Genomic DNA, 11,721 nt, shown 5'->3' with positions numbered 1-11,721 from the left:
CTCTGTCTCTGGTGAAGCCTCTCGCCACCCCTGAGCCTCTGGCCTGTACCCCAGTTCTGTATGCACAAATAAATAAATCTTAAAAAAAAAAATCCAAATATCAAAAAGCTTTCTGGAGATAATTCTCCACTTAATCAGTTAAGGGATGAGTGAATCTCTGTGCCTGTTTTCTCACTTATAAAATAAAGGTTATAATAGTATCAACTTTTTTGTTGTTGGAATTAGAAGAATACGTGTGAGCAGTGATAACAATGTTTGGGTTAAGAAACTATGTAAGGGGGCCCTCCCTGGAGGCGCAATGGGTTAAAGCTCTGCACTATGAAGCTCTCAGAAGCCACTGCAGCACGAGTTCAATCCCCGGCCAGGGAGCTGACCCACATGGCACGTCAGACCTCTCCTGAACCCGCCCACTGCTCCCCTAAGCAGCATGCTTCAGTTGATCTGCCTGTTCTGTTTTCCACTCTATCTTTGGTGAATCCTCTCACCCCCCACACCTCTGGCCTGTACCCCAGTTCTGCAAAACATAAATAAAATCATTTTTTAAAAATTAAAAAAAAAAAAGAAAACAATGTAAGTAGCTTATAATGAGCAGGTGTCCTACCACGTGAAGACAGAGATGGCCAGAGGAGAAGCTGGGAAACCAGCATGTCAAGTAGACCCCACTTTCTTGGCAGACCCCACGGTGGACCCAGCTTTCCTTGCTGAGTTTTGCCCCGCCAAGCCTGCAGCCCCTCGAAACACTGAGGTTGGAAAGACTTGTTGAGGGCAGCCTTCTCCCTGCTGGCTGCACTGTCCCTGCCTGATAGTATAGAGTGGGTGGACTTCAGGGGGATCGAGATACCCTCCAAAAACGAGGGCAAAAGTGTTGTGCAGGTACATTTCCTCCCCAAGTCTTGCAATCTGTTTTGGGAATGAGTGGAGGATGCACAAGTGACCTCCCTGGATTCCAGGGCAGAATGTGGGAACTGGGCATTCTACTGGCTCTGCATAAAAGCACAGTACCCGGCCCACCGCCGCCACGTCACCTGGGAAGGCAGGCAGGGGCTTGAGTGGAGGAGTGCATGTGTGTATGCATGGGTGTGTGTGTGCATGTTTGCAATAAATGGTATCATTCAATTCAATCATTCTATTGAAAATTCAGCCCGAGCTTCCAAAGGTTCTCTCTATACCGATGTTAGAGGAATTTTGGTCTTAGGAAAAGTGGCCCAGTGAGAAAGCAACTCTTGCAAAGGAAAGCACTGAGCACCTTTCTGGGCATATGGGAGGATCAGCGGGCCCTCCGGGAAGCCAGGCTGGATGAAGGCCATTGTATCTTTTGCTCCATGTCCCCGTGGAACTCATAAGCAGATTTTGCACTCTATTAATCTACATCTGCTTGCATGTCCCTGCTGTCAGCAGCTTCTGTCTAGGGGAGCGGCAAAATGCAGTAAAATGTGCATGGGTTTTTTGGGGCAGGCCACCACGGAGCTCCCGGCCCTAGGCTGAGTGACCTTGAATAGGGTCTTAGGCACTCTGAGTTCAGTCTCTAAATGAGGGGTGCTAATAGGGGCTCCTGCCTAGCAGCACTGGCAGGATTAGCAGTGAGGTGACTTGTACAGAGCTTGGCACGCACTGGCTTTCCATGGAAAGCATGGAAGCTGCTAGGTGGCAAAGAGGATGAAGATGATGATAGTACCATTTGAGCATTCTGTCTCCCTGGCTGGCTGGGGGGGGAGTTACCCCAACCATGAGTGGTGTAGCTTTCTTGACTCCCTCCTTCCTTCTATAACCTCACTCTGTAGCCTCACCTCCTCCCCCAATAACAATTCACTTCACAGGCCTCGAGTGGTGGGGCTGGGGTGCCCCAGAAAACACACACTCCAAACCCAACAGGGCTTGGGCTGATCCCCCTGAAAGATCCCTATGTGGGGATGTGAGGAGTTCAGTCCTCCCACCCTGCCCTTGCCCCCCAGCCTCACCCCTACCTCACGTTGTCATGTTTCTGGATGTAAATCTTATGGAACATCATATCCTCCTGCTTGGCGTTGATGTCTGCTTTCATCTCCATGGCAACATGACGGGGAAGGACAGACAGCAGGAGCCGCTCCTGGGGGGTGGGAAGCAGATGCTTTGTCACGGCGCCTTCCACCTGCCTGGCAGTCTCCTTCCTCCCAGACCTCGCTCCTCCACACCTGCGTCCCCACCTGCAGGGCCCTGGGAACCCACTCATCTCTCCTGAGACTTGTGTGGCTACCACCTCTGTGGGGGGTAGGGACACAGTGATGCTGCCAGGGCTACTCAGCCCCCGCGCCCCGCTTCTGGGGACACCTCCTGGTTCTCTGGTGTGCGTGGGGGGAGAGCAGTACTGGTGAACCTGTGGAGCTGAGCACCTTGGATAGAATTCTGGATGTCATCTGCGCTCTGTGACCTTAGATGACTGAACAAGGACTCGGGCTCCCCATCAGCAAGTAAGGGTGGGGTTGTTGAGAGCATTAAATGAGATTCTTTTGCTGAGTCGTGAAATCATAGTGGATGGAGCCCCTCTTGTTCCAAGCATGCTGGGAAGGTCCCGGGAGCTGCAAGCGGGAAGGAAAAAGGCGAAGCTCCCCCTTACAGGCTCCAGTCTCCTGAGAGTCTGGGGTCTGAGCAAAGGCTCCCTGACCTCAGCTGGGGGGAAGTGGAGTGGTCAGAGGAGGCTTCGTGGAGACCGAAGGATGAGGCTCGAGAAGGATGAGGTAGAGGAGGCGGCTCCATTTCCACAGAGGGGCAGTGGCCAGGAAAAGCACACTAACTTTGGGAAACAGCAGTTAAGACTGACGGGAGGGGAGTTGGGAGAGAAGAGGGAGAGGGGCCGGGGCCACTTCATGGAGGCTGGGGTCAGGGTGTCCTCCAGGGCCTGCGCCTGCTCCAAGAGACCCCTGCCTGCTGCTGGGGCGGATGCCACTTGCACCCTCCACAGCCCACGGCCCACCCAGACCCTTGACCAGGCGCTGGCACAGTCTGCTCTCGGCCCGAGCCTTCCTGCCTGCCGCCACCCCTGCTCCATCTCTTGTCTCGTTCTGGGCACCAGCCAGGGCCACCCCTCATGTGGCCCTGTGACTTTCTCACACTCCTGCGTCGCTGCCTCCTCTCCCTCTTCCTGGCCCCACTGGAGCACATCCCCACCCCATCCTCTGCAACCCTGCCTGGCACTCAGGGCTCCTGAGCTTCCGGCTGTTCGCCTGGACATCCGGCCACATCCCTGGCACCATGCCCTGAACCACATTTACCTGCCCCCGTTTCTGTCCCGCTTGGCCCTCTGTCTAGTTCCCTGCCTTTGCCCACAACACTCTTATTCTCCTGATGGCCAAAATCAATCAGTTTGCCCAGGCAAATCCCTTTTATTTTCCGAACTTTACCCTGGGACACATTCCTCCCCGTGACGGCCCCGTGCAGCTCTGACAGAGGCCTGCAGACTTGGACACAGCTCTCGGGTGGGTGCTCGCTGCTCTGTGTCCCCTCCTGCCTGCCCACAGGCAGTTCCCTCCCAGCCGCAGGACTCGGCCACGCCATCCTGGCAGTTACCTTCTGCAGCCCACTGCTGCCATTATTAGGCCCCAGTCTCTCTAGACCTCGCGTTATCGCCGTGAGAAGCCCTCCAAAGCTCTCACCATCCACCAGCTGCATGCAATGTGGACTCGGATGAGCCCGCATCTTCTTCTCTTTCACTGAAACCCAGTGCGCTCACCCCGCCACCCTCCCTGTGCCTGGCCTGCGCCCCCACCGGGGCCTGGGAAGCACCTCTCCACGCCCCGAGCCTCACCATGCCACAGGTCTGGGCCTCCTTCCAGTGCGGCCTGGAGGACCAGGCCACCTCTGCATCAGTTCCCCAGTCTCCGCCGAGCTTGCCACCTTTGACCTTCGCTCCACGCAGCAAGGCAACGAAGTATTATGCAGCACACCTGAACTTATCGCTGCCTCGTGCAGAGCTCTCCCAGGCCTCCTGAAACTTTCTGGATGGACCCACACCCCCAGATACCACCTTCTGGGTCCTCCCTACGCCTCTATGCTCCCTGCCCTCTCCTAGCACCCTCTGACCTGAAACCTCAGCTCTGCTCCCGATAGAGTAAACCGGGAAAAGCTTCCGCAGTGTAGTTTTTTCTTGCCTCTGCATAGCAGATCCTTAGCTAACATCACCATCCCCACGTGCCTCTCTGAGCCGTCCTCGAGCTCACCTGGTCCTGGTCCCGCCAGCACCAGCCTCGTGCAGTTGCTACCAATGGCATTTCAGTGGTCTGTCTCCCTTCAAGTATGTGTGTGGCAGGACCTCAAGGGTGGGTGCCCCACAGGGACAGTCTTACACCCACAGGAGGACACTGGTAAACTGGTGAGGGCCCCCATGGGTCTGCATGCCTCCCCAAGAGTCAGCCTCTGAAGGCCACCTGATATTTACTGGCTTCTCAGTAAACAGTTACTGATGAGCAAAACACAAGTAAAAGGATAATTCTGTGGTGATAGGAGAACTGAAAAGAAGGGGGTTCACATTGCCTAGACTCGCAAGAGGATCTATCTACTCCTGGGGCTGAGGGCAGGAGGAAGGAGCAGGGATGCTGGGGAGCAATTCTGAATTCCCTCATAGTGTGGCACCTAGGAGCACCCCCGGGGACATCGGGGACATAGGAGCAGTCTTTTCTGCGGAAACTGGAAAGCCAGGAGCTGGTGGGGCTGGGCAGTGAGTCTTCCCTCCCAGTGTCTAGGCGCAGAACATGGTAGAGCGAGTATTTCTCCCCCAGGTCCCTGTAGTCTTGGTGGAATGCCCAGCCTAGCCAGAGTCAGAGCAAGTAAACTAACGAGCCAATAAATGGTAATTTTACTGGGAAGGGGACAAGGCCTAGAAGGGGTAGGGGACACTCCCTGACACTGAAGGGGCAGGAAACATCTTGGCATCCGGAATGAGATAGTGGACCTGGAGGCTCTGGAGGCTGGAGGGGCTTAGAGGTGAGCAGGGGACAGAGGCATGGTAAGTATGTCCAGAAAAGATGGTGGGAGGACTCCAGGGACACCACTTCATTGAGGAAGCTGGACAAGAAGCCAAAAAAGTGCCTGGGGATAGCCCGGCCTCAGACGGGGCAAGAGGAGCTGCAGACCTGGCAGGACACAGTAGTCACAGAGGCTGCGAGCAAGCAGGGACAGGAGGTCCTGGACACCGGACGCTGCGAGCTGGCCCCAGGCTATCTAGATGTTTCTAGCCTGTGTCACTCTATCTCGAGGATAAACACAGTCACAGACATGCTCGCGCTGCGGTAAAACTGCGGTCAGCTGAGGCAGCCGCAGCATACACGCACTCCATGCTGGCCAGGAGGGTACAGGCAACCACCGCTGCCCAGGCCTTTATCTCCCCTGTCCCCACACCCACAGGAGGCTTCCAATATTTGCCCCCGCCCTCAGGCCTGGCACACCACTCCCGTTGGCTCAGGGTCTGCGCAGACACTGACACAAGAAGAGAGGAGGACCCTCTGGCTTATCCCTACAAGCCATGCCTAGACTGAGTGCAGTGGGAGCCCTGTCACCCTGCCACCCTGCCACTCTCTCTCCTGGGGTCTCACACCCTTATTGGGGCCACCCAGCCAAGAGCTAAGCAGCTCCATCCCAGGAGAGCTCCTACACCTCTATCTTGTTCACATGGAAAAGGAGAAGACCAAGGTGACCCCAGATACAATGCCCCCAGGATTTCAGCAGACAGGACGCCCTCACCAGCCCTCAGCCCTTGCCCTGTTCCTACCCAAGGGAAGTGCTAAGGGGCAGGTCCCCACTAGGGCTCACCAGTCTTCCTGACCAGTGCCCCCCACAAGGCTTCCCTTTCCAGGAGTCCTCTGGGGGTAAGGTTTAAGGTGAGACAGGAAATCTACTTTACTCTGAAGCAACCAAATGTCAGAGCTCTTGGCCAACGTGCCCAACGTGGGTGTCACAGAGGCTGACAGTTGGGGCTTCCTTGCTTCTCCCTCCCTCCTCACTTTGGGGGGAATCCTTAATCCCAGGTGGGAATGCTGAAGCTCTCACCACTCCAAGGCATTAGCCTTGGGCAGGGTGGGGCCTCCTTGCTGCCACTTATGGCCTGGGCTGCTTGTCTCGCTCCCTCGTAAACCACAGGGGGAACGCAAGGAGGACGACAGGGTGGAGCTCTCTGGGGTGGAGCTCCTAGCGTTTCTCCTAGAGCATTCCCACAGAGCCAGCGTCTGGGTTCCCTCCACAGAAACATTCCCCAGGGGCAGCTGCAATAAACAAGGCTGGCCAGGAGAGGGCCACGCCCGGGCGGGAGCTGGGCCAAGGCTTCTCGGGGCTCAGCTTCCTCCCAGTGTGCAGGGGGCGGGTCTCACTCACCTGTTGCTGGTTTTCCCGCTGAGAGTGGAGCCTTGCCTGGATGCACTCCCGGGTCTCCTGGAAGGCCTGTCTCTGGGAGACCTCAGCCGGGTAGTGGGTGCAGACACCCACGATGTTGGTGCAGGAGAAAATGAGGACATTGGAGACAAGCTGCAGAGGAGAGACAGGACACTAAGCTCAGACCTGGAACAGGCCCCGCACTGGGGCCCCAACCCTGACTCCTCCAGGCCCCATCTTAGCAAATACACACCCGGCTGCCAGCAAACAACAGCCAACAACATCCGTGGGTGTAGCCCTGTGTAATCAGCCAGGCTCCCTGATGTCCTCAAAGCCCAAAGCCTGACTGGCCAGTGACAGGGTGTGGCCCTGAGGACACCAAATCACTGAATAATTCCTGAGTGTGTCCTAGTACCAGAGAGGAAGGGACTTGGGTATCTGTGGGCTTTTGTGTCTAAGAGTGGCTGGGGGGGGGGGGGGGGGGGGGGGGGGGGGGGGGGGGGGGGGGGGGGGGGGGGTCGGAGGGGGTGCCCCCTGAAATAATCAACCCCCTAAGGATACCAAGGGAAACCTGTTGTTGAGCTTTGGGAGAGTGGAAGTTGAATGCGGATTTTTCATGCCTCAGGAGTGGGCCCCCCAACCACAGGTTGTTCAAGGGTCCACTGTGCTTGCTGGTTACCCATGAGTCACCTGGCATTGTGACAGGGCACCTGCAGAAGGAGAGATGGAAAAGGCCCCTGGCTGTAGGGGATCAGTAACCAGCAGGGCTCATCTCTTCTCTGCCTTGGCTTCCATTTTGCCTTGCATCGGCACCAAGACCCCAGAGAGCCCCTCTGCACCCCGGTGCGGGTCTGTCATCAGGCCCTGCTCCCCACTGACACCCTTTCCACAGACATTTCAGACACACAGACCTTTCAGTGTGGAAAATTACCACTGTCTCTTCAGATAGCAGAGACCAGGTTGAATTCTTTTGAAAGGGATAGGTACTGAAAAGCTAAGGAAAAACCCAACACAACATAACCCACAAAAACAAGTTTACACAGAGTATTATTTCAAGATCTTGGCGAAAGTGCTGTTAAGTCAAAACTTCTTCTGGCAGCTCCAGAGCTCTTTGGATAAACTGGCCCTCGTTCTGTTCTTGCCCCAAATCACATAGGACAGAAGCCAGGCAAAGACACTCAGGTTCTAGGTATCAGTCTCTCTGCCCCCAAATCGTAATTCTTAGTGCAATATGCAGAAGAGGAGCCTCGTCCTGGCCCTATACTTTCCTCTGGCTCATCAGGCCCCCAGGAGCCCTGTCTTGGTCCCTAGCCTGGGCTGAGGAAGGCACTTGTCCATCCGGATCCCAAGAAATTTCCTCTGGTACTTCAGCCACCTGGTAGTGATCTGCCAGATGACTCCCATCTTCTTCCAGAAGCCTCTTTGTCTCTGGAAGTGCCAAGTCCCATCCTTGACTGCATCCTACTCAAAGGTTTCCAGCACCCTGGCTTAAGGTGGTCCTGACCTGTACCAAGTTCTTCAGTCAATCTAGTTTGGATGTCAAGTGGTCTCCTGCTGGACATGGTACCATCTTCCCCAGGAGACATCCTGTACTGCATCGGCCCCCACCCACAAACAGAAACTTTCTCTTTCCCACCTCAAAGTCTGGCTCTCCACAGTCGATGGATACACTGAGCTCCCTTCAAACACCTCCTAGATACCTCCCAGAAGCCTCGTTGGTGTCTTTTCAGGGAAAGGGCAAGCTCAGATCACCAGCTCCACCAACCCTGGCAACAGCTCACAATTCCCACAATACTTTACTCAACTCTAACCACTACAGAATCCTACTCTTGTCATTTTATGTCAACACACAGCAGAGAAAGCCCCAGCGTATTACCACAGAGAAAGAAGACCTCGGGTCTACAGAAACTTACAATGTGGCTGAAGAGATAAGCAGTGAAGACTGACAAAGAACTGGCAATAGGAAGCATACCGAGTCCCACCCAGCAAGGGGGAGAGGAGTGAGAGCCACCGGGATAGGCTCGGTATGGGGGTCTGGGGTCTGGGCGTGTCTAGCCATGTCAGCAGCATGGGAAAGGACATCCCTACCCAGGAAGAAGATCGAGGAAGCTCAAGTCTGAAAGGTTCCAGGACCTTTGAATCAATACCCTGGCTCTCTGATGCTTAGCAGCAGTTCTCAGAGGGAAGTCAGAGCTGGAAAAGCAGATTAGAGCCAAAGCGAGAAGTCAGGCTGAGAAGGCCTGGCATAATCCTTATCCAGTGGGAGTTGTCCTATTGAAATAAAGAATAACAGGATGAGCCTATGGTTTCAAGAAGATTCATGGGTCAGGAGGTTACCAGAGTAGCCTAATAAGAGGAAAAAAGACCTTCATGAAGGGAAGCACAAAGCAGCAAGACTCAGAAGGAAAGCTCCCTAACCACAGAGAAAACCCAGGAAGATACAGACCAAGGAAGTGACACTGAGCAAGGTTCTCAAGCCAGGAATGTTACTGGGGACCACTGAAAGAGAGGTAAGGCTGAAGGTGCAGGTTACAGGGAATTCTGAAGTATGGTCTAGGGGATATATGTTTGAAAGGAGCCTGCTTACAGCAGGCTGTAAGCAGAATTCCATCAGATTTTACCAATGCCATGGTGTGCATTACCTAGACTTATTGTGACAAGCATTTCACTATATAGATCAGTAGCAAATCATTAAGTTATGCACAAAAACAACATCTGATTTTTTTTTTTTTTTTTAAGCTTGATCTCCCTATGTTGCTCAGGCTGAAGCCCAATGGTTAAACACAGGGGTGATACCACTGCAGATCAGCATGGGAGTTTCGTCAAGCTTCAGGTCCTACCTAGGTCATTTCACTCCTTTGCAGACAACCTGGTTGGTGGTCACCCTGTGGTATTAACCACACTTTACACACAGTGCACTATAGCATGAAACTCCTGAACTCAAGCAATCTCCGGCCTCACTCTCCCAAGTAACTGGGATTATTGGCACATGCCACTGCACCTGACTGTCTATTACATCATACTAATAACTCAAAAATAACCCAACAAATTAGGAATATAAGGGAAGTCTCTCGATCTAATTAGTGGCATATACAAATTAATGGCATCTACAACTAACATCACACTTAATGGTGAAAGACTGAATATTTCCCCTAAGACCAGGAACAAGCAAGGCAGTCTCCTCTCATCACTCATACTCAACATCATACTAGAGATACTACACTATGCAATAAAACAGGAGAAAGAAATAAAAAGCATACAGATTGGAAAGAAAGACATTAAACACTATCTGTACATGCCATGATTATCTACATAGACAATCTCAATGCTACTAGAAAAGCAATATTTATAAATAGAAGATTTAAGAAGGATTCAAGAGCAATAAAAAAAAAGCAATGATTTATATGCAAGTAATGAAAAATCAGAAGTGAAAAATTTTAACTATCATTTAAATGTTAACAAAAGCTCTGGAATACTTATGTGTAAATCTAACAAAATGTGTGTTCACTGAAAACTATAAAACACTAATATGAAAGAAATTTTAAAACATAAAAACTTAATGGAGACATATACCACACACATATATTGGAAAACTCAAACTTGTTCAGATGCCAATTCTTCCCAACCAGACCTGTAGATGCAACATAATCACAATTATTCTTTGTGAAAATTGACAATAGACAATAATGTATTTAGAAAAGCAAAGGAACTAGAATTCCCAACATAACAAAAAGTGAACCCTTTTGGAAGATTCATACTACTCAATCTCAAGACTTACTTTAAAGCTACTAATTAAGACAGTGCAATGTGGCATAAAGATAGAATAGAGATAAATGAAATAGAATCAAGGGCTAGCAAAACAACTCAATGGGGGGAGGAATAGACTTCTCAACAAATTATGTTAGGATAACTTGGTATTCGCATGCAAACAAAGTTGGGCTTCCTATCTTAGTCACTACAAAAATTAAGTCAAAGAGGATTAGCGATCTAAACTGTTGAAATTTTGATTAAATAGTCAGAAATCTTAGAACTTGTAGAAGAAAATACAGGAGAAAAATCTTCATGACCTTGGACTAGCAAACAATTTCTTAGGTGTTAAAAAGGACATATAACAAAAGGGAAAAAATAGATGAACTGCATTTTGTCAATATTTAAAACTTTTCTGCTTCGAAAGTCACTATCAAGAAACTGAAAAGACAGCCCACAGAATGGGAGAAAATACCTGCAAATCCTATGTCACATCTTTACATTTATATAAAGCAACTGAGTTGAGAGAGGATAATCTTTTTAATGAATGGTGCTAGAACAACTGGATATCTATAAATAGAAAAGAAACCCACAAAATATCTAAAAATTAATTCAAAGGTACTGATAGGTCTAAATGCAAGATCGTAAGCCTATAAAACTTCTAAAAGAAAACATGGGACTTTGGGTTAGACAAAGATTTCTTATAAATAGCAGTGAAGCATGATTTTAAAAAGAAAAAGAAAGATAAAGAAATTGAAAACACAAGCCATAGAATGAGAGAAATATTTGTAAATCATATATATATGTATATATGGAAAAAAGGACTTGTATCTAGAATTTATAAAGAACTCTTGAACCTCAACAATAACAAACAGTTCACTTTAAAAAAAAAAAAAAATTTGTATAGGCAATTCATTAAAAAAAAAGATATAAAGATAACAAATTAACACGTAGAACGATGCTCACATTATTAACCATCAAGGAAGTGTAAATTAAAAACTGATAAGGTATTTGACTAGACACTATGAGGCTGGCTAAAATAACTGAAAATACTGGTATTGGTAAGCAAGTGGAGCAACCCACTCATACCTTGCAGGTAGGAATAAAAAATAGTACAACCAGGCTCTCCCTGGTGGCACAACGGCTTAGGTCACAGGACTGCAAGCTGGCCACAGCTGCTTCTGTGCGAGTTCGATCCCTAGCCCCGGAGGTGACCACATGACGCAGCAGACCTCTCCTGTCTCACCAGCTGCTCCCCTCAACAGTGTACTTTGTTCACCTGCCTGTTCTGCTCCACACTCTGACTATGGTGAGTCCTCTCACCGCCCCTGCACCTCTGGCCTGCACCCCTGTTTTGCATGCATAAACAAATCTTTTTTTTAAAAAAATGGTACAATCACTTTGAAAAATTGTCAATTTCTCATAAAGTTCAACAATATACTTGCTGTATGACCTAGACCCTCACTCTGAAGTATTTGCCCAAGTGAAATGGAAAGTCATGTTGCTACAAAAATCTGTACATGAATGTTTATACAATATTCTTCATCTACAAAAAGGAACTAACTCGTAATAACACACACAATAGGGACACATCTCAATTACCTTCTGTTGAAACAAAACTCACTCAAAAGTCTATGG

General features: G+C 50.2%; 1 protein-coding gene across 3 annotated transcripts in view; it reads right to left on the bottom strand.

The window, feature by feature from the left end:
* ADCY5 (adenylate cyclase 5) overlaps window positions 1-11,721 on the bottom strand; it is a 142,975-nt gene that overhangs the window by 49,203 nt on the left and 82,051 nt on the right. For all 3 annotated transcript variants that reach the window (XM_012733140.1, XM_012733131.1, XM_012733138.1), the window contains exons 2-3: window positions 6,340-6,489; window positions 1,965-2,086 (exon numbers count right to left, since the gene is read on the bottom strand). In XM_012733140.1, coding sequence (XP_012588594.1) covers window positions 1,965-2,086; window positions 6,340-6,489 — 272 coding nt within the window. The remainder of the gene's footprint in view (window positions 1-1,964; window positions 2,087-6,339; window positions 6,490-11,721) is intronic.

This window comes from Condylura cristata, unplaced genomic scaffold, assembly GCF_000260355.1.
Source record: "Condylura cristata isolate star-nosed mole 26May11 unplaced genomic scaffold, ConCri1.0 scaffold00003, whole genome shotgun sequence".
In the NCBI taxonomy this organism is placed as follows: Eukaryota; Metazoa; Chordata; class Mammalia; order Eulipotyphla; family Talpidae; genus Condylura; species Condylura cristata.
The sequence above is the reverse complement of the archived record's forward strand: the minus strand, read 5'-3'. Positions and strand labels throughout refer to the sequence as shown.